The sequence below is a fragment of the Psittacula echo genome (genome assembly GCF_963264785.1).
Source record: "Psittacula echo genome assembly, chromosome: 1".
NCBI classification, from domain to species: Eukaryota; Metazoa; Chordata; class Aves; order Psittaciformes; family Psittacidae; genus Psittacula; species Psittacula echo.
Window position 1 is genome coordinate 68,457,867 of NC_137735.1, and position 27,469 is coordinate 68,485,335.

General features: G+C 42.4%; 1 protein-coding gene across 6 annotated transcripts in view; it reads left to right on the forward strand.

Annotated features, from left to right (window-relative positions):
- Window positions 1-25,271, forward strand: part of ELF2 (E74 like ETS transcription factor 2) — a 37,365-nt gene extending 12,094 nt beyond the window's left edge. For 4 of the 6 annotated variants that reach the window (XM_080634032.1, XM_080634031.1, XM_080634034.1 and 1 more), the window contains exons 4-9: window positions 15,740-15,853; window positions 16,906-17,043; window positions 19,075-19,155; window positions 21,717-21,909; window positions 22,297-22,650; window positions 23,059-24,859. In XM_080634032.1, coding sequence (XP_080490158.1) covers window positions 15,740-15,853; window positions 16,906-17,043; window positions 19,075-19,155; window positions 21,717-21,909; window positions 22,297-22,650; window positions 23,059-23,686 — 1,508 coding nt within the window. In that variant the 3' untranslated portion in view covers window positions 23,687-24,859. The other 2 variants (XR_013958461.1, XM_080634035.1) reach the window with 2 other exon arrangements.
- The last annotated feature ends 2,198 nt before the right edge of the window (window positions 25,272-27,469 follow it).

Consider the following 27,469-nt stretch of genomic DNA (forward strand, 5'->3'; position numbering starts at 1 on the left):
CATTATAAATCACTATATCTCTAAACACTGATGAATTTTTAGTTAATTCTAGTGGAGTACGGGATTTCTTTGCTTGTCAGACTCCTTTCAGCATCTTTCCCAGTAATCTATTTTGTTTCATTAATCAAGGATGATTATTTATAATTAATCCCTTAACTATAAAATGAGCCCATTAACTATGTAAGTAAACCCCAAGAGTGTTTTAACAAACAAGAAAGACTTAATGGTTCAAGTTATTCTTTTTTTTTTGTCTTATTCCAGAAAAAAAAGTCTCTCTGCTTGTAATAGAAAAAAGATGTTGACAAAGGGGTTTTCTAGGAAAAATAAAATGTAGGAATTTTCATCTTTTCAAGTGACCTTATGACTTTCTTAGTGGAAGTATTGAGTGCCTTCTGTAACATCTGAAAGGGAACGTACAAGCTTTAGGTTGATAAAGTGTTTAAGTTTCTTTTCCTGTGCGTATGGTATCATTCTTAGGACCAATACCTCTAGGCTATAGTGGACTGAGATACATTCTTAAAATGTAGTTTACTGCAACAATAGAAGTGTTCGTATCATAAACAATGCATTCTTCTTAACAATTTTTAATTATATCCAAATTTTGTTGGTTTGATTTCCTGAGTAGTTATCTGTCCTTAAAGTAGTTAGCCCTCAATTTTAGGCTTTATTCAGCAAAACCTTTGTAGTTTACGTAACAGCAGAAGCTGCTGTCATCAAAGAAGCAGTCGGTCTGAAATTGCCAGTTGCTATAGCTCTGTTTGTCACGACACAGAACCCGTAACATGGGTGTGTAGGTGTTGTAATGGGGTAATCTAATCTTTGAGCTTTCCATATGTGCAGTGCGGAAGGGTACCATAGTCATGAGCTGCAGATCTTATACATGGAAGTTGTGTAGCCTCTTAACCAAATAAGGCATTAAATGAATATTTAAGTATGATAATGCTGTTTTAAAAATGCCAAGTTATCTACAACATTGTCATTAAAATTGATTAGTACTTTCTGAAGTTATGCCTGTACCAGTATTACTTTTCTTCTGTGTTACCTAATGATGAATTTGAAAACCGGTGGTGTTTGTTGTATTGAACAGTAGGCAGCTATTAAAAAAATGCTATAAGTACAGTAAAGCTTGATCCCTGTGAGAGGTATACCAAAATCATATTGCCAGTATAGACCCTGATTTAATTAATTCAGTTAATCTGACTTCTCATATCAGTAGTGGTTTTCTCCTTATTTTTTAGTAATCATCAAAGCAGCAAGTACAGGTTTGGGATTTTTTTTTTTTTTTCCTCACACCTTTAAAGAGGAAACAAAATTAGTGCTTTGGAGAAGTTGAATTATCATTTGATGTGTGAACTATCACCACATTATTCAATTCAATGTTCCATCAGAAATCCTCCCTGTGGTGTGAGTTGAAAGTCTGTTTTAACTCTGAAAATGTTATTGCCACAGGGGGGTAGAAGATCTGCATGAAAAAATGGGGATCTGAAAATGAGCCCCTCCAGGATTACGATCTGGTGGAAAAATACTGAGCTACAAAGACAACGATGGTATGTTTGTCTATATATCTTAAATTATTTTTTTCCCACCGGGAAGTTAAGTTGAAACTATCACGTAATTTGATGGCCATCCTTAAGGAGGGAGGGGGTTGAATAAACAGTGAGTTTAGGCTTAACTCCTCCCTTAATTTAAACAAATGCATGAATAGAGTACATACTTTAAGTCAAAATCTTCTTTTACAGAGGATATACCAGGTTACTGCTTACACTGATACCACTGTGGAGAGCCAGCTTTGTATATCTATGTAAAAGCCTGTAGTTACTACCTGTTCTTCATCCTGCCTCTATATGTTGTCTTTCCTTATGGTTTAAACTGCTTCCTTCTGACTTCTTTTATGTGAATTTGAGCCTGTGAATTCTTGTGTTTATCTGAGATAAGTTTCCATCATTTGTTAAATACCATATACAAAGAACTCAGTATTAGATCTGGGTAGAATCTTACCTTTGATTGTGGTATGTGCACTGAAGGGATAAGCAAACCAACATTATTGTGCATTCTGTCCAGGCATTATTTGATTAAACTGCCTCTAACTAAACCTGAGACAACACAAACACCTGGTGTATGTTTTGGTAGTGCTGACATATCCTGTTGATTGAATTTAATTTTCTTACACTGACAGCTTTGAGAATTTTGAAAGTGGGGAGCAGTTTGCTTTAGAATACTGAAAGCAAATCAATTTGGGACATTCTAACCGCTTGATTAAACTGTGCTTAAGTTGGTACTACCTTCATCAAAGAGCTAAAATGAAGCCCATTAGCTAGATAAAAGGATAAAAGCGAGATAAAACTGCATGCAGTACTTGCTCTACTGCAAGAATTGGATGTCTCCAACACATTCGTGAATTAAGAATTTATTCTTTGAATGTGAGCTAATGTTATTTCTGACACCATGCTGCTGCCACATTGGTCCTCACTCTGTCAAGAAATTGACTGCTTTTTCATTAGTTAAATGTTGATGACAGTGAAACGAAATCGTCTCCCTCCCACTGTATGTACTATTTTTAGTGCTTGGAGCAGTTAGACCAAAGGCAGTGTATACCTCTGTTCTCAGTAACATTCTCAATTCAGAAACAAAATTCAACTGTAATTAAATTTTATGTCATCCTTGCTGGTGTTTCCTTTTCTGAGAAGTCAATGAAAGGAGATGTGCAGCTGCCCTGTGGATGATAATATTATAATGTAACAGCAACAGCCTGGCTGTGGTGCCCAGTTCTTTGTAGATTTCAGGTTTCTGCCTTGCTGCGTTCAGTGCTTCATTCATACTGAAAGAACACTGCAAGACTAAGCGTTTTGTAATAAAGCCTAATTTAACTACACATTTCAGGTGTAATTTTTATTTTCTGAGGCTAATTGAATGGCTTTGTAGCGTGGGGTGTTAACAGGTTGAACTTCACATGTATGGATGCACTCTCAGCACCCAACTTCAGTTGCAGCTGGGGGTGAGAAATTGTAGGATGTTCCTATGAAGGCTCAGCCACAGCATTTTCCTAATGTAAGCATGAAAATTCTGTGGTTTGTATCTTGAAATTAGAATGCAATGTGGCATGCTTATTGTGGGTAGGAGTGCATAAGTTAGTGGTCTTTCTTCATCAAAAATAGAGTAACACATTTGAAAGTAATTTTTAAAGATGATCTGCATAATAAAAGGGAGATTGTAGTTGACAACAAATTCCAGGATCACATAGCAAAGGCATATGTGTTTGAGCAGAACGTTCAGTTGTTATAAATATTTAGTGGGCTTATAGAACAGACATTTGTTGTTACCAGAGAAGCCTTTCGGAATTGTAAATGCTAGCTCTTGAATAGAGAAATTGCTCAACAGTGGCATAGTTCATATGCCAGCCTACCGCAAATCTCAAATACTGTCAATTTTGTAAATTCATGTAATGTGCTATGCAGATACCTTGTTCATAATTGTCTGCTATACTGGCCTGAAGTTAAAGAATTAAAGTTACAAGGCAGTTAAGTGCATATATAATTTCAGTTATTTTTTTGAGACAGCCAAGTTTTTCTTACCCTGCATGCACAAGTAATAATGTTGGAATGTAGACACTTGCTGTTTGGAGTAACTCCTTTTCTGTTTGTCAAAGGTGGCATCAAACCCTGAGAATACATTTGCTTTTCTGTGAGGGATCTCTAATTGCTATAGGAGTGACACCATGATCCTGAGTCCACTTAAAGGTGCAGGTTGTGACAGACTCTTGGCTTTGGTATGATGACATTTCATACGGTGTAGTCAAGCAGATGAGCGTGGTACGGTCACTGACCTCTTTCCTCAGTCTTTTGCTGGTTCCTCTGGGCACAATTTGTGGTTATTTTGCAATTACTTTTGCAATTTTTTATCATGGAAACCACAGTGTATGATAGTGATTGAGCTGATGAGCTGATGGCGATTGCTACATCTTTCTGCATGTTTCTGGAATCTAACTGTTAAAAATGTTTCTCTGTGTCGTTACCCTTGCAATACTGTAATAATTATGAGTAGTTTGACAGCCTGCTGCTGAGGACAGCAACTAATTCTATCTAATCTAATTAGATGTGATTTCTTCAGGATCCTGGGTAAAGCTGACCTTTCTGTAACTATTTAGAATTCATAGGTGGTTTCAGCACTTGGGTCAGAACATGCCTGGACTCCTGAAGTTATGAGAAGCTTTTTAGTTTGGTTGGCATTCCACTATTTTTTCTCTGTTATCATTTGCAATTTCTCACGTACACTGCAAATTAAATACACAGGATTTTTTCTTTCTGGTTCATCATTTGCTGTCAGTGAAGGGAAAAGGTGCCATTGTCAGGTTGTACTTTCAGCGTTTCAAGTTGCGAAGCTTGTGAAATAGTTTTCCAAGTGAAACTACAGTCTATTACTGGATAATATTTTCAACATAGTTGTCAGAACTGTGGGAAAGGCAGCTCTGCGCAGGAGACTGTGGGAGAGGAGACTGGCAGTTCCTCTGTAGCCGCTGAATGCAGTATTAGCTTTGAGGACTGTTTGAGGAATGCTGAAGGTAATTGATGATCACACACCCATCCAGTTCTGCAGATCTGCTGAAACCTTCTGTTTTTTCGTATTTTGAATTTGTACGTCTGCTGTGTTGCATGCACATCCAGCTCCTTCTCTTGAGTTGTCTTTCACTTTTTTAGAATAACTAGAATGAAGTTTAACTGGTGTATATTGCAAAGAAGTGAATCTTATTTCCTTTAATGTGAGCAAAGTTGTCTGTATCCCTTAACAAGAAAGCAGGAGTTGATACATGTTTCATCCTGTGTCTGTAGACTCTGAAGTACACAGGGATGGAGGTGCTGTCAGCTAGAAATGTGAATACTCTTTGTTGTCTTGAAATTACTTAAGGTTTACAGTTACTGCACTCTTGTATGACATAAGTATAGTTTTGAATGGCAGCTTTCCTGCATATTAGAACATGTTGACCTTCTTTTTATTTTTCCTGGCAGTTGGTAGATATATTATGTGAGGAAGCATGTAGGTCTGCCTGGCTATCTTGGCAGCTGAGCTCGTAGTTTAAAAAATCAGAGTAAAGCTTAGTCTTTGTATATTCTTAACAGAAAGAAAAAAAGAATAGTAGCTGATAAATATATTTGTCTGACAAAGAGTGATGCTGATTGGGGATTTCTTTCTATGTATTCTACTTTTTTCCTGCCAGAAAAACAAGTTAATCTGTAATTTCATATGGTCCTGTTACACGACAGTAAATATTTCTTGCCTCATTGGGCTACCCACCACTGTTCGAGTAGATTTTGTAGCCCTCTTTGTTAGCCTTCTGCCTAGAAACGCAGCCTGAATGGGGCTTTGAGCAACCTGGGTCTTGTGGAAGGTGTCCCTGCCCCATGGCAGGGGAGTTGAAACCAGATGTTCTTTAAAGGTCACTTCCAACCCAAACCATTCTGTGATTCTATGAAAGGAGGCCTTCACATAGATTAAAAAGTTAAGTGCATGTTTTTTCCCTATTGACTGTGGGGTTTTTTTGCCCTGAAACAGTAAGATTTTATTGGCATGGCAAATCAATTAGTGTTCAGCATAAAATACTGGAAGTCATACAATTTAAACAGATGGAACTGCAGGATTTTCAAAGAAAATCACATTCCTCCTAAAAGATGATGTTATGCTTTAATACTATGCTTATACAAATAAGTTGGACACAAGTCAAAATGATCACTTCATAGATTTATTATAGTTGCTTACAATATAATCTTGACAGTGCATGGGCTTGAAGTTTTTTAAGTCGACTTGAATCCCCTGGGCAGCCTCTGTACCATCAGGGAGAGCAAAGGATCAGAATAATGTGGGCAGCTGCTCGAGTCCATTTTGTATGAATTGGCACACACTGTGCTCAGTCTGTGGTTGAGTAGTAAATAAATGCTGCTTAGAACACTGGTATTAAACCAAGAGCTTGATGTTTATACTCTTTGTTTAAAAAAAAAAAATTCATTTTGGACACTTGGTGTTTGTGAAAAATTATACATGCAGATTCCTTGAATGCACTTACTCAGGGAGCATGCATATCTTAGGCAACAAACTACAAAGGCATCTTTTCTAACATATGTGTGAGCTCCTGTTGACACAGGTTTGGATCTTCAGAGGTATTTAGTGTCTCAGTTTTGATTTGGATCTAAACTAACAAACAAATTTTGAACCGTATTTTAGTGCTGTGAAGGTAACAGCTTGAAGAGAAGTGTGGGTAAATTATGGTTTTAACAATAGTAGGTATGTGGGACTAAGTGACTTGAGTATACAGTTATTTCAGCACTCAGTATGTAAGCTGAATCCACGGTGTTGCTAAACAACACTGCATGAGGCTTCCACTTCAGTTTGAGAACGTTTTAATGACGTTTCATTGCGCATTTAAGTGTGTGCCTACTTTAAATGCCTTTACTTGTCCTTGGGCTCCTCTCTGCTAGAAACATTTTCTGCTGGAGAATACAGCAGAGTCCCCTAGTGGAAATACGCCGATGGAAGGAATTCTTGTTAACACTGCTGTTCCACCTCTCTGAATAACATAAGCTGACAGGAGAGCTCTGCAGTTGGCAAAGCTGTATCTGCATAGGAGCTTTTTGCCGTCACAGCGGGCTGGAGAGTTGCCTTTTTTGTCCATGCTCTTGCCTGGTTAGAGCTCAGCTGGCAAAACTTGAGCATGAACCTACCCTTAGGTATTGTGGCTTGAACGTGAGAATGAATGAGCTTGCTTTGGCAGGTCTTGTTTGTTATATGACAAGGTGATGAATACATTTTATTCCTTATAGCCAGGAGTAGGTAAGGGAGGTGTAAAAAATGCGTGTATTTTCATTTGTGTATGTAAATATGTTCATTAAATTATCCCTAAAGAGCCTTGAGAGTTGTAGAAGTACGAGCTGTCAGAAGTTTGGGGTACTGGATTTACTACTTGGAGGTGACTTATGTTGGATACTATTTTGTGATTTTGGTGCTGGGGGAAAATGCTGCTAAATCCTTGCTTGTGGTCTAGATCCCAGGAGTACTAAAACTTGAGAGGGGAAGAGAGATTCTTTATTGTCAGCTGGATGCATCTGGTGCTCTTGGCAGGTTTTTAATGGACCGCTGAAGCTGTGATGTACAGGGAAGTCTCTTTGTGCAGTAAGTGGTTGCTTGATCCTTTCAATAATGCCTTAATGATACAGGCCTCCTCAAGCGTGTGTGGCATTAATGAGGGAGTTCCTATGCGGGATCTCCTTGTGTAGCTCCCTGTAGGACATAGGTTGCTTTCCTTGGCGTCGCTGCTCATGCCGGTCTTAAGTTTTACCCTCAGGGTGAGCAGCACAGGGACTCAGCCAGGAACTTGGAGAACATCTTGTGGCTGTCACTGTGTGCCAGGAGCCTGGCAGGGAAGTCTGTGGTGTTACTGAGGCAGGTTGTTCTTCATATGGGATAGGGCATAATCCTAAAAAGTGGTGGGGATGTTTTTTTTCTAATTAAGAAAGAAATGTATTCTCACCCTTCCCCCCCATCCCCCCGTCTGCTCAGAGGCCAGATCTGAACAAGGATCGAGCTGGAAAAAGCATCTAAAGTTCTTTGGAGACGGCCTTACTGCTGTCAGGGAGAGAAGGTGGATTGCAGTCTAGAAAGACTGAGGTTTTCTGGCGAAACATTACTAGAGTAGGTAGCTCAGGAGTTTGCCGAGAAGATTTGCTGGTAAGTGTTAGGGGTTGCCTCGATGAGGGCAATCAGATGTGTCCCGAGAGAAACGCTGCCCCAAAAAAGTTTTGGTTATGAACGGGTGCAGCCGTCAGGGAGTTTGCGGGCCGGGGCTCCGCTCGCATCTGTGCCTATTCTTGCCAGTGTCAGCGCCGCCTCCGCTGCGAGAAGCCGGTGCCGCGGGGCGGAGAGGCGCTGCCCGCGCCCGCCGCTCCCCTATCCACCTGCGCCGCGGGGCGCGGGCGGGCTGGGGGGCCCCGGCGGCGTTTCCTCCGCCCGCGGGCGGCCCCGCGCTGCGGCGGCGGCGAGTGCCGGCGCGGCACTTCCTGTCTGAGCCGGCGGCGGAAGGATCGCGTGCGCCGCGCCGCCCCGCAGGAAGCGCTGCCGCCGCCGCGCCGTAGCGGTGCCCGCGCCACCCGCTCCTCCCGCCGCGCCGCCCCGCGGGCGCGCGCCCCGCCGCTCCTGCCGCCGGCACCCCCCGCGCGTGCCCGGCGCGCGCCCGCCCGCCGGTCAATGTGAAGCCTCTCCGGCAGCGTAAACATGGCGACGTCCCTGCATGAGGGGCCCACGAACCAGCTCGACCTCCTTATCCGGGCCGGTAAGCTGCAGCGTGCCTGCGGCGGCGGGAGCGCTGTGGAAGCGTGGGAGCAGGAGGGAGGAAGCGGCGGCGCACGCTGCGCTCCGGCGGCGGGCGGGGAAGCAATGGAGGGCAATCAGGAAGTGATCACCTTGGTAGCGGCCGGCCCGGCGTGCGGCCGTCGGCAGCGACCGCCCGCGGCACCTGCCCGCGGCGCGGCGGGCCCGGTACCGCCGCCACCGCGGCGGAAGTTGTGGCGGGGCGGGCGGGGGAGTTTTGCGGGGTTTGCGCGGCCAGGGCGAGAACCAGGAAGTGTGCGAGATTGTTGTCCTCCCGCCTCCCCCGGCCCGGCCCTCCGCTCCGAGCGCCGCCGCCACGCTGTCTGAGCAGGCAGGCCGAGCACCGCCGCCGCGCACCGCAGAGCTGTGGCCCATGCGCTGCGCACCCGTGTGTGTGCTCCCCACCCCCCCTCCACCGGTGTCCTTTTAAACTTTGCGGTGGCGGCGGGGCGGGAGGAGGCGCGGCCCACGTGTGCGGTGCGGAAGGGGGGCGCACACACACACACACACACACACACACACACACACAGGGGACACGACGGGCGGTTGAGCTGGGCGGGGGAGGTGGCGCCCCCTCCCCCACGCGCGCTGCGTAGCGGAAGCTGCGCGTTCCCCCGGGGCCCCCTAAGCGCGAGGGGCGTGGCGTGCGCCACGCGCCAATGGGGGCCGCCGCCGTTGGCGGCCGGAGGGCGGTGGGGCGGGGCGGGGCGCGGCGGCCGCCAATGGGCGCCCGGCGTGCGCTGGAGTGGCGGCTCCCCGCGGCGCTGACAGGGCGCGCACGGAATTGGAGGGAAGCGGAGTGTAAACACGGAAGTGGGGGGCGCCGCCGCCGGGGAGCACGTGGCCGCCCCCCCTTCACCTCTCCCCCTTCACCTCTCCCCCTCCGCCTCCCCCCGCGGATGGGGCTAAGGGTGGCGGGAGCGCCATCCCGCCCTGACACCGCGAGGGGGGCCGGGCAGGTACCCCCTCGGTGAGGAGACCCTGCCGGAGAAGGGTCTTCAGCAGCCCCGCGGCGGGAAGAGGTGCGAGGCCGCGGGAGTGCGGCTCGCTGCCGCCGGTCCCAGCAGGTGCCCGCACCTTCTGGCTGCTCTGGGGCGCACAGTCAGATCGGGAGTACCCCTGCCTGCTGGCTGGTGCCGTGACAAGGGGTACTTACCTGAGCTCTGGTACCTTGTTGGACACGCACACTTTGAGAACCAAGCACTTTGGTTTTGTTATGTTTGTCACTTCTTATGGTAGCATACTAAGGTGGTCCTGGGGTTTGTCAGGAAGTGTGGTGAGAAAACATGAGTGAGGTTGCACTGCTCACAAACACAAATACGATGTCAGACCTTCAGTTCTCCATGAAAGTCGGACCAGTTCTGATTTTTATTGTCTTTACATCATGGAGCTCCACTGTTTAAAGTAGTCCTTGGAAGTTGTGCGCTGCAGTACAGAGAATAGTAGTATAGGTAATGAGTTGTGCAGTTAGTGCCTAGGCACAAGCTGGTCAGGAGTATACCTTCATACTGGCCTGCTGTTGATATGGCAGTACAAGCATAAACATGTGCTAAAGGTCATTAGGCTCTGCCATTTACCCGTGTGTTAAGGTACCCTTTTAAAAAAAGGGGGCAAGTTGCCTGATCTTCAAAATGGCTTATTTAATATGGAAAACCAGGGCTTGATGGAGGGGAAGAACAAACCCCAGAAATGCCCAGAAGACCCCCATGGCAAAGCAGTAGAGGACTGTTCTGGTGCAGAGGAGAAACAGTGGAGCCACGCTGCAAGTGTTTGGGCCCTCTCCTGTGTGTGGCGGAGGAGATAGCTTCTCTTTGCCAGCAGGACAGAGCTCCGATTCCTACAGGGGTTGCTACTGCAGGAGATTCCACTTATTTGTCTTTTACTTTTGATTGTTGATTAATAAAGAATGTTTAAGTAGTTGATTATTTTGTCAACAGCTTCTTAAGTCACAGTAACTAGATTGCTTGTAAGCCAACCCTTAGGTAAATAAGCAGTGACCTTTGTATTGCTCTTTCTGCTGTCCTTAGCCCAGCCAACTTAATTCTCTTTTTTTTTTTTTCTTTATGTTTGCACTGCAGTGGGAGATACAGATACCTGTGCACATCTAGTATTCCCATCGTCATACTGTCAGGATACCGTGTCTGTTTACTTATTTATGTCTGTAGATGTTATCACGTGGATTTAAGAGAGGAATCCTATATCCTAAGGGATTATAGTAATTATGCCTTGCCTTTCTTTGTGGCTGCTGGCCCTGGTGTTGACAAAACATCAGAGCATTTGTTAACTGTGGCAAGAAAGCTGGACTGAAATTATTACTGCTTAAGGCTATCTTAATTGCTGGTTGTAAGAGCAGCTCCGAAATGACTTTGCAAAGATGTGTTTTGGCTTTGTAGCTAATATTTCTCTCAATTTTGGGCTGGTAACACACGGGTTCACAGCGAAACAAGTGTTTTGAGATGCTTGCGCTCGTCTTCATTATTGCTTGCCACTGTGCAGTGGATCACATCATCCTTGTCATCCTTAAATCGTGAGCAGCTGGAAGTCTTCTGAAGGAACACAGTCAGCTTTAGGGAAATGCCGGAAAACCCAAGGAGTTGTTCTTCAGTTTCTGAACAAATGCCTGCCATAAAACAAGCAGTAAACTGAAAACACTTTCTTTTCCAGTCAGGTGTTGCATTCAGAAAGGTTTCTGGGTGTTACCTGTACAGGCAATTCAACTGTTTTTAATTAAAATGTGGCTGAGGCCTGTTACTACCTTACACTGCTATTTACTGTGGTCTTTTAAATGCTGAGATAAAACAAGCATGTGAACAGCAATAAACTTTAATGAGGTCTGTTAGTGTGTGTGTGTAGTCACTCTTGATTGAGTTCCATGCTTGGAATTGTGAATTCTTCATTAAAGCGTTCCTCTAGTTGCCTGATAGTATTAAAGGATAAGCTATTGTAAATCTGGTGCTGCAGTTAAGTGTTGACCTTGTAACTGCAAACATTGATAGCTCTTCAGATAAAGAGCTGTATCACAATTTCAGAAAGTACAATTTTGAAAATTTCAGTCCATTTTTTCCCCTCTCATCACTTGCTTTAATTCACTTTGTTGCTCTTGTTTTATGTTAAAACTGGGGACTTTGTTACAAAATGGGTATGTTGCCAGTATTCTCTTCTGTAAAGCTAAAAGTACAGCCCTGTCAGACTTAATTACCAAGTTTGGTATTTTGTAACAGCTGTTGAGAGCCTTGAATCATCTACTGTACACGCTAGTTTAGAGAGTGGAGCTAGAAGACATTAGGTCAACAGTCAAGATAGACATCACATAGCCTAGTTAACTGTTTATGTTTTAAAAATCAAAATAACTTTCTCTTCTAAGAGGGATTTTTTTTTTTCACTCTAAAAACAGACCAGAAACTTTTTTAAAGAATTATTTTAAAATAAAGTGCCAAGGAGTTGGATTTCTTCATAAAAGCAGTAGGATGAGATTTGATTTAAAAGAACAAAAGAGGAGTTTGTAGTGGTAGCTTTAATGCATTCTAGTTTGGTAAACATCAGTTCTCATGTTATTCAGTTACTAAAGTCTGGAAAATTTACTTCCATCCGTGTATTTTATTTCATTTGGGCAAGCGATAGTCCTCTTGAAATGAGTATATAAGGTGACAGAGCTACATATTAAGTTGGTTACTCAAGCAGTGCAGGCTATTGTAGCTTTGGGAGTCTTGTATATGTGCACAGTGGTACCATAGTTGATAGTATAAATATCATGGAAAATTTATGAATCGGGCATTTTTAAAGAAACGGGTGATACACATCATTCTTTGGTTAGAGATTTTTCTGCCTGCTGCCATACCACTCTTGTGCATCACAAGCTTAAATGTACTGAGAGAAGATTGAGGTTGCTGTGATGAGGTATGTTTGCATGGCACAAGCTATACGAGCCTGGAAGGTTCTGCTTAGTAAATAACTGCCAGTGGTTTTCTCTTGCTATGGCTTTTGACTGAAGTTGGCTTTTTTTTTTACTGCAGAATCCTACTCTTTAGTTTGCTTTCCCCCTCCTCTTTATTGTGAGAAGTGGTACCAAATGTTGTGATACAAGTGTTGTTTAGTTGGTGATACTGGATATAGCTACCTGCAAGTACAGCTGCCTGGTTTTCCTTTGTCCTATCCCCTCTCTGAGGGAACCTGTCCCCCATGTCATCTTTTGGGGTATCTTGTCTAGCTGTATTTTTCATCAGTATTATCTCTCCTGCCTGAGCACTATGACACTTCTATAGTCTAACAGAAGACATGTCTTCCGTTAGGCATTATTTAGCGTGGCAAAAAGACATTTTAAGTACAAATTTGTGCTGAGATGCAGATTTACACTTTCCCAGTTGCATTGGTGCAGTAACGTTGCCCAAGCACAACTGCAAACTGCTGCACACTGGGTAGAAGAACACTTCTGAGGCTAAAACCATGGAGAATGTAGCTAGCTGATAAGACGTCAAACTTGGTAATAGTGCTCATTTTAGTAAGTATTTTAATAGATGTCTTTTTGGCAATGCTAGGTTAGTTTGTTAACCGTCATGATAGACAGCATATGTTTTGTTCCAGTCAAAGCCAGAAGTGTTACTATTTTTTGCCTTACGTTTTTTATATGACAATTTTAGTGGAGTTCTAGGTAAGTCATGTTGGAAAAACGTTTGTGAAGTGTGTATTTCCAAATGCCGGAGGCTTTTGAGGAGTAGATGGTGCTAGTTTTATTGGAAATGGAAGGGTTACTTAGGGCAGAGGTTGGGTGGCTCCTTTGCCCCTCCGCTTTGCTGATAGGGTTTTGCAGCCTTAGTCCCTAATGCTGGGGTTGGGGGGGGGAGTTCATCTCCTTTCCCTGCACTACAGCCCCTCAGCAGAATGCCAGAGTACTGTAAAAGTACAAACATGGCTCTCGGCTATCGTTTTTGCGTTGTTCCTGCTCTCTGTTCAGTACCTCTTACATGTGGTGCAGCATCTAAACTGTTCCCTATAGGAAATACTTCGGATACACTTTTAAGCATTTAGGGGATGACAATGTCAATATTCTAATTCATTACTTTCTTACAACTGAAATTTGTCAATTGTTGTTTGAGTTTCATTATAGAATTGCTTTATAAACTGAACCTGATACCTGCACAGAACCTAGATAGCTAATTGTCCCCAAAACTGTTAACCAGCAGAAGCAGAAGTAAAAATGGTACAGCTCTTTGCTTCAGGGAAGGCAGAGGAGTTGGTGGGAAGGCTTTGCTGAACTGCTTTTAATCTTTTTTTTCTAGAATAATGATATATTAAATGTTGATTTGGACTTTCTGGTTTCCAATTTCCAATTTCAGTATTGGTGTAGAATTGATACATTTCCCATCCCTGCCAGTGTCCCTATCTCTGAAAGTGTTGAAGGCGAGGCTGGATGGGGTTTTGAGCCACCTGGTCCTAGTGGAGGAAGGTGTCCTTGCCCATGGCAGGGGGGGTTGGAACTAGGTGATCCTTAAGGTCCCTTGCAACCCAAACCATTCTGTGATTCTGTGCTTTATAGTGACTATCTGAATATTGTTCCTGTATTCTAATGATCAGGAAAGGTTTTATCTGATAGATGCAGGGAAACTTGTAAGTCATCAATTTCTGTGCAACTGAAGCTTTTCTTTAGAAAGAAGAATATTTAGGTGGAGAGCTTCCTGCAGGGCTGCTCAGTTTCAGTGCAGGCGTTCAGCCTCTGACTTGGGACACCTCCAAACTGCTTGGGAAAGAAACAGCAGCTTCCCCAGGCGTGGGGAGCACCCAGGACCTGCAGCTGGGGAAAGGGCTCAGAGTGCAAAACTCCTGTTGATTGGCACTGGTTATCCCAGGGACAGAGTGTGCATAGAGACCCTTTCCTTTAGCCTGAATTTCCTATACTCTTAGACAGGTTTTTGTTGTTCCCAGCCTGGGGTGAAGCAAGTGGTGGTAGAATGTCAGCTTTATTGGGCATCTCCTGTTCCAAAAGATAAAGCCCCCTAAATAGCATCGCTGCAGAGGGCTGAAGTGGGAATCCCAGCAGCCAGCTAGTGAGAGGGCATCTGTCCTGGGTCAGCCAGATGTTTCAGTCCCCCAGAATTTTCCATTTGTGATACTTCCAGATTTCGTTCATTTGCAGCTTCTGTTTTATATATGTTTAGCGCATAATCCTTGCGTTTAGGTAAGCTGCAGTATGCTGGAAGGCTTTCCCCTATGTGTGCTGGCATTAATCTGTTTCTTAGGTCAGAAGCAACACTAGCAGTGTTTTCCCCGCTTTATCTAAGTAAACATCAAGTTGCTCCTTAGACATTCTCAGTAACAGGATAGGTGCCCTGAAGTTCTTGTAGAACGTGATTACCGAATCCTCTTTAGCTCTCTGACGCTGGAGATAGGTGACCCTGCCTGTGCTAAAGATAGATTTCCTGGGCTGCCGGAGCAGTTGGGCTTTGAGCAGATGGCCATACATGGAAAGAGCAACAGGGAGAGAGTGCTGGCGTACCTCTGCAAGAGAGAGGGTCATGGGCAACAGGTGCTGCCACCGCCACCACCACCACCACCGCTTGTAAAAACCTTTGCGAGGGTGAGCAACGTAGACTGGGCCGTGAGCAGGACCCTGGGTTTAATTGATAAGTGGGGGGTTTCGTAGTGTTGCTGCTGCAGTCTGTGCTGCATCAAACTTTAAAATGTGATCTCTTTAAGTTACTTTAATTACTTAGTTTTTGTAGACTTTCTGAACTTGGAAAAAAGAGATCATTTCACCTTCTTCCTTTAGTTATTGCTTAAAAAACCCACAGCCCCTGCATACTGTTTGTGCGTTGTGTTTTGTTTTTTAGCATCCAAGCCTGCTAAATCCAACTCTCAGAGAATTTAAATGTCAGAAAATGGAACTGGATATATGTTTTGCAAACCATATTTATTTTTATCTATGTATATATAATGTTTGTATAACCTTGTATTTTTTGATATGTATATATTTATCCAAATAGATGAAAAATATGAAGAGACGTAACCTTTAGATTTTAATGGGGTAAGAGCTGGAGATGGTACAGGTTCCCTGCTCTGCTGTGTCAGTTTGTAACCATCCTCACTACAGTCTGGTTTGTTGTGGTCAGGTTAAAGACAGAAGACAAATCCTAGGAGTCTGCTTCTGTAAGCTCGTGATCACCTCATAGAAAGGAGGAGCAAGGTTGTGAACCAGAAATCTATCTGTGAGAAGTGACAGTGTTGGTTCTGCTTGTCTTGTGTCTTCCCTACACATTTCTGTTGACAGGAAGATAAAAAAGGTGTGAAGACACCTGACAATTTTGGGATTATCATGCTTAAGGCTGAGTATTGCAGTTGTACAGCAAGAAGCAATTTTGTAACTAATTTGTTCTCAATTTTTATTCTTCTGTAGTGGAGGCATCGGTTCATGGAAGTAATGTGCACTGCAGGGATAAGACAATTGAAGCTGCAGAGGCCTTGCTTCATATGGAGTCTCCTACCTGCCTGAGAGATTCCAGGAGTCCTGGTATGTGAGCCTCAGTTTCTGCTCTGTGAGCCTTTTCTCCTTCCACTAATTAGTAAAACAAGCAAATTGGGAAAGCTGCTTCTGTGGAGAATTGCATGCTGCTTAAAACATTTTTTCTTATTTTTCTTTTATATAGTTTTCTTATTGCAAAACTACTGATTTGTTTGAGTTTTTACAGGATTTCTCTACCTGTAACAAGCATACTTACAGATTAAATAATTTATCTGAGAAAGGTTGTTGGGTAGAGATCTATGAGTAGTTACGCATTTAAAATTAACTTTTCCATCTGAATATCGGGAAATACTTTTCCACTGTGCAGGTGACCAAGCCCTGGCACAGGCTGCCCAGAGAGGTTGTGGAGTCTTCATCCTTGGAGATGTTCAAAAGCCATCTGGACACTATCCTGCACAATCATTTCTAGGTGGCCCTGCTTAAGCAGGGGCTGGACCAGGTGCCCTTCAGAGATCACTTCTAACCTTACCATTCTGTGGTTCTGTGAATTTGACATTTTAAATTGCTAAAATAAAGAGTTATATTAAGGGAAAGATATTTTTATCTGTGTTTCTATTTTAGAAGGAATATCTGAATACACTGTACTGCAAAGTATTACCAGTTAAAAAACCCCAAATTTAATTTGATGATTATTTTAACTTGATGTTCCTTCTGAAGTTACTTAATATATGTTGGACAAAGTAATGGTTAAACTGAAACCCAGAAGCTACAAAATAAGAAGTGGAGATCAGAGTAAGGATCAAAGGTTAAGCTTTAATTTGTTTCATTTGAAGTTGAGTTCTGAAAAGTGTTGGTGTGATACTTGGTCTATGCCTAGCAATACTGGCAAGCATGCGTATTTTAGGGAATTGGGTTGATTTTCTAGGTGACAAGTTGTTGGAGCAGTTTTGCTATACTACTGCATATTCTTTGATTAAAATAATTTCATGGAAGATACACTAAAACAATCAGGTAAAAACTTCATCAGATACTTCCCCCTCTGCCCTTCCTTCCTTTGCTCATAGTGGAAACTTTTGTCTCTCTTTGTGTGTCAAACCCAGAATTCATCCATGCGGCCATGAGACCTGATGTGATCACAGAAACGGTAGTGGAAGTATCAACGGAGGAATCTGAACCGATGGATGCATCTTCTGTTCCAACTTCTCCTGATATCCATGAACCAATGAAAAAGAAGAAAGGTGTGTATAGCTCTTCGTAGGAGCAATCTCAGAATTTATTTCTCATGTGCGCTGCTGCAGATGGTGTGATTGATACTGATGGAGATAGGTTAGGTGATCTGATTTCTCTGCTCATATTATTAGACTGATTAGAGGCTGAAATGTGGGTTCTTAGAAAATGGGTCTCCAACAAGAAAAAAGAAAAAGAGAAAGGCAAGAGAATGGGGTTTGCCTAGCTGTAAAGGAAAATCTGATTTCCTGGGTGTCTTCTTTAAGGACAAAAAGTGTAAGACACAAAGTGGAGGAAGGGTAGAGAAAGATTCAAAGAGGACTTGCGTAGGTAACCATTGGTGTCTGAAACACAGAAATAATTGGGGAGTGGGTAGACTAAGGATTCTTCCAATGAAACAGCAGGGAAAATACTAAGTTACAAAACCATAAATTAGTTTACAGAATCAGTACAAGATCTTCGTTGTGAGAGAGAGGTATCTTCTTTGTCTGATTGGAATGTCTTGGAGGAGAAACTATTCAGAACAGTGTTGAAGTTGTAAGCATTCAGTTACCAATGAGAGGTTGGCACCTGGTGAAGCTTCTCTCTGGTCTAGCGGTTTTCTTACAGGCATCAATACAATTCATATAACTGAAGGAATATTGTTGTATTAGAGCTTCCAGGCATGCTAAAATGGAATATTTCCTTGTAATTTAGAGGAAAATTCAATGTAGTGATAAAGTGATACAAATACAAGATCTATGAACTTTAGATTTAATAAAAACACACATAACTGTAACTTTACGGTAAATTACGTAAGCAAGAAAATGATGATTAAAGCTTTTCTGTGGATTAAATCTGTAGTCATACACTGGATTTAAACTATTTCTTTGTATTCAACTGCCTGTTTGAATGGTCGTTCCTGGGTACATTGTGTTACAGGGCTGTGCTCAGGAACTTTGGAAATTTTATGAAGGTTATTTTGTAAATATTTTTTTCCTATTACACATCCCTGCTCTTAATTGTCTAAGGTTATTCAGCCCTAGTTACAGAGCCATAACTTTGGTCTTCATAATTAATGCCTTTTGAAATTCAGTGTTTAATAAAGAGCACTGTTCATCAGAAAAATTAATGCTGTTGTGCCTGAGGTAGGAGCTTTAATTGTTACTGCTTGCCTTTAAGTGAAGGTAGAAGCATGGGATGTTTACAGCCTGCTGCTGCTGTGGGGTATGATCCTCTTCCCTGCCTGTTTAACCTTGAGTAAAAAGGTCAATGGAAGTGTGAAATGATGAGGAAGCCACAGGTCTGGCTGGGAGAGGATTTCTATGGCGTGGGCAGGTAGGCAGCTCTAAGCCTGCTGCCGACAGAGTCCTTCCCTCTGGAGCCTCCTTGCAGGTGCAGGCAAAGGGTAGGAGGAGGTGTGTGGGAGCCCTGCCAGCCCACAGTGAGACCGGGCAGGGCACCCCACTTGTGGGCAGCTGAGGTTGCGGCACAGGTAGGCTGCCAGCAGCGCCTCGAGCTGTCCTGCATCCCTGAGGCTGTGGGTGCTGCTTGGAGGTGTCTTAATGCCCTGCCTGCCATGTGTGAGTCCTATGCAGCACCACTTGTGTTGAGTGAAAGCTTTTGTCTATAGCTTCTAATGGACAGGTGCAAGGTGGAAGTGAATGTTTACTGTTTCAGTAGTAAGATTTCTCAGGAAGACTGATGCTTTGGTCAACACCCATGCTAGGATACAAAAAACATAGCAGAAGAAGAAATAAGACATCTCAGAGAAAACCAGACACTACAAAGTTTTACTTCACGCATGTGGTGCTTACCTCACCTGCAATTAACTTGTCTGAAATTGAGTTAAATCTGCTTCTGAAATAAGCCACAAAATGATGAATTAAACTGGATGGGCAGTAGTTGTAATAATCAAAGAATTTTAAGTTTATCCATACCTGTAGCAAGGAAATGGCAGGGGAAAAAATGCACAAGCTACTTCTTTCAGCAAAGACAAACTGTAAAATACTTTTATCCTGTGGATGATTAATACTTTTTTTCCCTCTTATGTTTATGTGCAGCTGGCCGTAAACCGAAGGCCCAACAAATACCTGATGGGTCTCCAGATCTGGGTATAAAGAAGAAACCTCGAGAAGGCAAAGGTCAGTTTTCCCGTTTATCGAGTCTTTAAAATTATGCAGTGTGTATGTATTATATCTGTCCCAGGAGATGCACAGATCTTTATAATTTTGGTGGATGAGTTTGTACTGACTTCATTAGAGTTTTAATTTTATTTGATGTCTTCAAATTTGTCAAGATCTAGCACAAGGATGTGTGGAACTGCTCTAGAAGTGCCCTGTAATACACTTTGATTTTTCATCTGCTTTGCTCTGTGTTTACTGACGTATGCTGTCTTTTGTGTTAACTCACTACTAGACACGTAATTTGTTAAGCTACTGCTGAAAGGCTTGTTCTCAAGTAGAAGCAAGCTTATGCGCGTTTGTAATGGTGACGGTTGAAAGTAAGTTTTCTTAGTTCACAAACTTCAGTGGGAATATGTGGCTTGACCAATAAATTCCGTTTGGCTTAATGGGAGGAACAAATGGTGATATGCTGCTTCACTGGTTGGGTGAGGAATTTGTGCAGGAGAGTCACACTTGGCTAATGTTTCTCCTGACAAAAACTGGGTACTTTCTTGTAGTTCAAGCCCCTGCTATTCACGCAGCAGGGAGACAGACTAGAGCATTTGCTCACAGGTTACCTTTGAGTTGGCATACAGTGTATCACCCTTCCCCTGGTTATAGGTGAAAAATGTGTATCTCTTTACCACTTGCCTCACTGAAAGTCATTTGGAGATGTTGCTGTAAGCTAGGAGAAGCAAAGTTCAGTGACTTTCAGTGGCAGCATTCTAGCTGAGTGTGCAATGGTCAGCTCCACTATTATTTCGGGGTTTGTTTGAAAGCAAGATCTCTGCTGTTTACGTAATTGCTTATCTGGGATAAAGCTTCTGAGTTGTCATATTTGTCAGTAGGGCACGGAAGAAAAAGGCTGACACTGTGCAGACGTTAGCTTATGAAAACCAGCACAAACAGTAGTTAAACTTCCCTTCAGTGGCTACGGTTGCTGTCTTTGGATTTCAGTGTAGCAGTCAACCTCAATGAAGATCGCAGATACCGCGTCTGCTTTACTTAAAAATACATCTTGTATATTTTATTTTTTTATTTTAGTGTTCTTAAAGCTTTCTTAGCTTTTCTAATTTTGATTTTACTATTACGGATTTCCATTATCTGAATAGTACTGTGTCCCAGTTCTTAGTTTACTGCACAAAAACTTGGCGAAAGGGGACCCATCTTTCTGTGTCTCCTAGTTTTTGTCTGTACTGGTGATTTCATTCCATAGCTGTTTGTTTTAATAAGTGGGAGATGGTCCTGCATTGTGTTGTTTTCTTGTTTCTGTGATTCCTCATAGTGATCTACTTTTGTCTATTGTTTTCACAGGGTATTTCATTTCATATTTTATGTTTTTTCTTAATGTTGGCAGACTCGATATCCTTTTTGGTGCAAAGTGAGGCAGATGTAAAACTGATTTAATTGTACCCTTCAGTTTATTATGCAGGAGGAACTGGAGACTTCTTAGTATTTTTTCTTAAAGCCAGATAGTAGTGTTTTTTTGTCCTCACATAGTGGATTGGCAGTTCGGGCATGGTTTCTCTTTACATATTTTTTCATATGCACAAATACTCTTGTAGAAAGTGTATGCAATTGGGAGGAGCAGAACTGTCTTTGAGCTTCTCCACATGGATGCTGGTACCAGTGCGACAGTTCGTTGATACACACAGCACCTTGTACAATTCCTGTAGTTTCTGGCCATTAATCCTCCTATTTTGAGATGGCAGCTAACATTCTCAAGTAGCTGGCGGCTGTAATATCTGGCTGGCCACAAAAAATTCCTTTCATTGTGCAAAACCTACTCTGTGTTAAGATAGGCAGTAATAACCTGTCCTACGAAGACAGGTTGAGGGAGTTGGGCTTGTTCAGCCTGGAGAAGAGAAGGCTTTGGGGAGACCTTCGAGCAGCTTCCAGTGCCTAAAGGGACCTACAAGAAATCTGGAGCGGGGCTTTTTACAAGGGCATGTAGAGACAGGACAAAGGGGAATGGCTTTAAACTGAAACAAGGTAAATTTAGATTAGATAAAAGAAAGCCTTTCACTGTGAGGGTGGTGAGGCACTGGAGAGACACAAGTTGCCCAGAGAAGTTGTGGCTGCCACACAATTTTGTATTTGCCACACAACTCTGATGCTGTGATTTTCTTCTTTTTTTTTTTTGCTTTAAGAGGGAATGGAAATGTCAGTGCATTTTTCTGATACTGAAGGAAAGAAGGATATAAAATCCTAAACTCTCCTCCTGCCTTGGCTGAACAGATGAAGGTTTGCAGTGACTCGGAACACTGTCCCACACTTCTTTTCAAGAACTGAGAAGGGGTGCAGGATTAAACAGGCTCCTGCACTATGTAGCAGATCACTTGGATTGGCTCCTTTCAGAATATAAATATTTATGGAAGCTTTACGAAACAGAATGAAGGAGTGTGTGCAGGTTGCATTATGTAGGATCCTCTGTGTAACATTTGCTTGTAATGCAGGTCATTCAGAGTTACCTACATATGGAGGACTTTCTGTTATCTTTAAAAGTGGGTTTCTAATATCTAAATGCTTTCTGGTTATAGGAAATACAACATACTTATGGGAGTTTCTTCTGGACCTTCTCCAGGACAAAAATACTTGTCCTCGATACATTAAATGGACTCAGCGAGAGAAGGGAATCTTTAAACTTGTGGACTCAAAAGCTGTTTCCAAGCTATGGGGAAAACACAAAAACAAACCTGACATGAACTATGAGACTATGGGAAGAGCTCTGAGGTAAAAACTCTTTAAGCTTTATGTTTTCTACTGTAATTTTAAATCTGATTCTTAATTTTGCCTATAGAAATGTAGGCAGATAGTTTCAGGATTTTAAAAGCTTTGGCCTCTTGCTGACTTGGCTGTTTAAAAAGCCTCACTGTCTTGCAGTTCCTATTGCTTTTTATGTTATCAGTTAATGTTCAATTTAGTTCCTGAAGTATATTTTTAAAAGGTCAGATTTTTTTTTCAGCTAGATGCTTCAGATGCTCTGCCAGCTTCTTTCTGTATTTTCTCACTTTGTAGATTTTACTGTGGCTACTCCAGATTTTCCTCTGAGCACAGAATGGCGTTTTCTTCAAAATCTGTCACTATGTTGGTTACTACTTAATTATACTTTTCTTCCAGATACTACTATCAAAGAGGAATCCTTGCGAAAGTTGAGGGTCAGAGGCTCGTATATCAGTTTAAGGAGATGCCAAAAAATATAGTTGTCATAGATGATGACAAAAGTGAGTCCTGCAGTGAGGATTTATCAATGCCTACAGATGAAAAGTCATTGGAAAGAGTGTCTTTATCTGCAGAAAACCTTCTAAAAGCAGCAACCTCTGCACGTGGAGGAAAAAATTCCTCTCCGTTAAGCTGTACCAGAACAGAAAAAGCAGTCACCAGAGTTGTGAATATTGCCTCACCAACGCATGATACATCGGCATCTCGTCCCTCAACTACCACTACTACTGTCCCAGCAACGACAGCTCCAAGGTTGGTATTAATGTGTCTTGCGCTTGTCCTTTGGTAATGACAAGCAACTTTTTGGCTAGAAAGCTGTCTTTTAGTTTGTTTGGTTTATGTTTTAAATGTTGGAGATCATTTCTGATTTGTAAGCAGCAGCGTAATGTGATAGAATACTATGAAAGTCTGGTGTATGTGATCAGAGCCAACTCTTAATGTTTGCCCTTACACATTTTAATATTATATATACAGAGGGAGGGAGAATGCTGCTGAATTTCCAAAGTCGTATTGTTAGATGTGCAAAAGGTTTGGGTGTTTCTTGTTCATTTGCTTTTACCATTAAAAATCCATAAATACTAGATTTGTCTATCCCTGTTGTCATCTCTAAAAGTGCCCTGTGTTTTGGCATAAAAACACCCATCTATCTTTATTTTGCAGGACTGTACGTGTGGCAATGCAAGTGCCTGTTGTAATGACCTCTCTGGGACAGAAAATCTCCACCGTGGCAGTGCAGCCGGTAAACGCAGGGTCACCGTTAATAACCAACACAAGTCCAACAACAGCAACAACTCCAAAGGTAGTAATCCAGACAATCCCTACTGTGATGCCAACCTCTGCTGAGAACGGAGACAAAATCACAATGCAGCCTGCCAAAATCATTACGATCCCTGCCACGCAACTGACGCAGTGTCAGTTACAAACAAAAACGGGCCTCTCTGGGTCAGGAAGTATTAACATCGTGGGAACCCCGTTGGCTGTTAGAGCACTAACCCCGGTGTCTATAGCGCATGGAACACCAGTAATGAGACTATCGGTGCCTGCTCAGCAGGCATCTGGCCAGACTCCTCCCAGGGTGATTAGTGCAGTTATAAAAAGTCCAGAAGTCAAATCAGACACAGCGGCTTTAAAACAGGATCGAGAAGTGAAAACACTGCAGTTGGTAAAAGAAGAGAAGCCGGCAGACGGAAACAAGACTGTAACCCATGTAGTAGTAGTTAGCACGCCCTCAGCTATTGCTCTTCCTGTAACAATGAAAAGAGAAGGAATCATAACGTGCGAGAAATGAATTGGCTGCTTCCAGCATGGACTTGTAGACTGTTACGGTTTTGAATATACTGACATAATTGTGGGGGGGGAAGTGATGCAATCACCAAGTCGAAAAGGAGAGTTTTGAAATGTTAATAAACATGCATATGTTGAAGACTTACTGCAAAAAAAATTTTATTTTCCCGTGTTTCAGTGGGAATCGAACCACATTTATAACGCTGACAAAAACTGCCTCTTCCAGTTGGGAAACAGCTGAACCTACAGAGAAGGAAAGAGAGAGGGACTGACAAGGGACCAAACAGTTCACTACGTTACCCGTTACCAAGTTACACTAAGACCTGGAACACTAAAAAGAGAGCTGTGTGAGAGGTTTGCCTTGGCTTTTAGTTTTCAGGGGGAGAGGAAAGTCTCACTGTTACAAAATTTGATGCATGTTCTATGCATACCAGCAATTACTACTGTGTGCCCGCAGTACTCAACTGGTGCTATGTGAAAAACTCTGCTCCTAGGTATTGTAGAATGTGAAATAAAGGAGAAGATTAAAGAGCTTCTAAATGAAGACAGAGACCTAGAGGGATTTTTTTTTTTTTTTTTTGTATCATACAGCTTAAGCAGATTCAAAATGAAAGCCTTAGACTGATTTTCAGTTATCTTTCTTGAAATAAGCTAATGGCTTGTTTGTGTAAAGCTTTTTTATTAAAACAAATTTTTTAAAAATCTTGTACCTAGCACAGTATTGTTATAGAATTACATGTAACATATTTTGTATGGTAGTTAAAAGTCTGTCTAAATTTCTTAATTGTGGACAAAATGGCAGCAGGCTTTCTGCCTCCTGCTGGAACATACCTGTGTCTCTCACTTAGCCTTGACATCCATGCATACATTTCAGTTTCAGCTCTACCCTGTCACTTGAAAGGTCACGCCCAGCATGAGCTTTTGTCAGGTAGTTCTAAACCTGTAAATTTTTTTTTTAGTTGAAGTTAAGAGGGAAGTACCAGTGTTCAGAATGAACTATAATAGTTTGTATATTCAACATTTGAAGTATATTCTATTTTGTTGTACTCTTGTTTCAAAGTGTATTCAAGTAGGTTTTACTGAAATATAGAAATGAAATTTAATGGTGTTTGGTCTGCTTTTTGTTTTTTACTTCTTCCTTTCAAACTATTAAACACCTCCTCTGCTTATTTGAAATCTTCCAGGCATTCAGCGTAAGATAGCTGATGTAGTGTGGAAGTTTGGAGCTCCTCCCTACTCCTGTACTCCGAATGGCTGACCAACTCACACAGTACACTGAAGTATTTTTCGTTGAAATACCTGTGAAGCTTGCAGTAGTTGGTGAGGTAACTTCTGACAGGGGTCTAGTTCTGTAATGCCTATTCAGTATAGTAGGCATACGTGGTGTTCTTACATTGTGGCTAATCACTCGAGTGCTTTTGGAATAATTTGAGTAGCTTAAGAAGTTACTGCCCTCCAGCTAACAACTTTGCATTAAAACACAACTTTGTGTGTGCTCCCAAATTGTTTTAATGCAAAGAAGATGTTTTGCTTAAGTGACTGTGAGACTCAAATTGGTAAGTTCTGGAGCTCTGTGAACTACCTGTTCCTCCAGCCGCACCTTGATTTCCTAAGGCTGAATCGCAAAGGAAAGGTAGAAATAAGAGGACTAGGCTACTCCAGTGTACTAATCTTTCTCATCATCTCATAGAGGCAAGCTGGAAGTACTGTTAGGTAGAAACTGTGAGAAAAGAGAAATATGAAGTTTTACTGGCAGTCATTTCTATGTTGTTGCCGTTGACATTTCCAACTTCTAACATTTTGGCTTCAGCACAAATACATGACTTTAGGTAGATTTTTTTTTCTCTGAATGAAGTAGGTATCTAAATAGGTTTTCCATTTATAGTTGCACTGAAGTCACAGGTATCACGATACATTACTACAGGGTAAACCTTGGGTGAGAAAACACAGTACACAAATTGCTCTGTAGTTGCAGTCCATGTACAAGAGTTTTGCTTAAAATAGATGTAGGGTAGCTTACCCTGTTTTCATGGGGACCGCACTGGCACTACAACAGTTACCAGAGAAAGCAGCACATCAGCTTGTGGGTACCCAGGTGCCCTGTGGCACTCCCAGCTCCTAGTGAGATGCCCTGGACGGTGTTAAGAGCAGAATCTTGGGTAATCTTGAAATAATTTAAATGACCATCTAAGTAATTCTTGCCTGGAGGAGCAACTTCAGCAGCAATCTGGAATGGAAGTCTTCAGTAACGATAAAGGGGACCAGATTAATTAATTACTTACATTGGAGTTTATTTTTTCCCCTTTAACTTCTAATACTGAAAAACGAGTTACCTCTACAGAGTTCTAGCAGTAAGCCCCATTCTTCCCTTTGGTAAGAAATGTAGGAATAGCTCTGTACAGCCAGGCCAGCATGTGGGGAACTTTTGAAAGTCTTCTGAAAAAGGGATTCTTTTTCGTCCTCTTAGCATGGAAGCAGAGCTTAAGAATGAACGAACAAACTGAAGCAGGTAACAAAGTGTGGTGTAGAAGGCAGCAATCTGCCCACCAGCAGTTAACGCAAAGAAGCAAAGGTTCTTACAGATAAGCTGTGTTCTTGGCCTGGGATAGAGGACAAAGACTCCTTCACAGGAAGTAATGTAGAAGAAGGAAGAGGATTTATGTTGCCAAGAAAGAGGTAGGACAGAAAGAGAAGTGGGTTGACTAATTTGGTAGTCTGAGAGGCTCTTGATGTTCTGGGCAAAGGGAAATGGAGCAGTATGAAGAGACACAGGTAGGAAAAAGCAGAGAGAAAAGTAATAGCATTTTTAAACCTACATTTTTAAGCCGTTTCTGTAAGAAACCCTTTTCTAAATGGCTGTTATTTGATCTACATGAAAGAGAAGTGCTATATCTCAGAGCATGAAATGTCTTATCTGAAGTATTTGTAGTTGAGACCCTGCCGACACCCAATTTAGGTACACTGGAAGTCAAATGGGGACAGACTGTCTTCCTGGAAATAGATGAAGATCTCCAGCTGATGTCCTCCTCTTAAGTTAAAGCCAAGACTTCATCGTGTAATGGCAAAACTGACAAGGAATGAAGTCGCGTGTCTCTGCTACTGGTGCGGTAAGCAGCTTGCAGCCGTGGTGCTGCATCTTGCCACTGGACTGGTGATGGTCCTGTGGCTCTCTCCCCTGGCCGGCCGGTGAGTGGCATGCATGCTCCCAACTGCTAGGGAACATTTATCAGAGGTTTGTTAAGTGCTGTGAGGATCTCAATCTGCGTAAAGATGTGCTGTAACTCAAATGGAGAGGGTGCTTAACACGGCTTCGAACAGTGAAGACACTTTCTGTTAACCTTTCCATGTATGTCTTTGTTCTCTTCACCTTCTTTTTAATTTAGCTGCTAGGTAAATTAAAAATCACAGTGTCAGTGATTTCAGTGTATCTACTTAAGCACAGCTCTTCAGCATTGCTTTGTGTGCATGTGGTTCCTCTGAGTTGTCCTTAGATCCGGTTGTTCTTTGGAGGTGGTATGTAATCAAGGTATCAAACCGTGCTGCTTACAGGAGGCAGCCTCTTCCCAGGCATTTCTACAGCTAAGTGGCAGAGGGGCAAGATTCCCACCTGTAACTTGAGTCTTGGATCTTTATCTAGGTCTGTGCAAGCTTGCTGTTCAACATGCTGCTCTATGCTGACATAATTAATTATGATGTGGACAAAAAATGGTTTTACTAGTGGTGTGGAAGGATGTGACCTTGGGAAAAGGGAGCTTTGGCCAGGTTGAAATCTGAAACAGACAAAGAG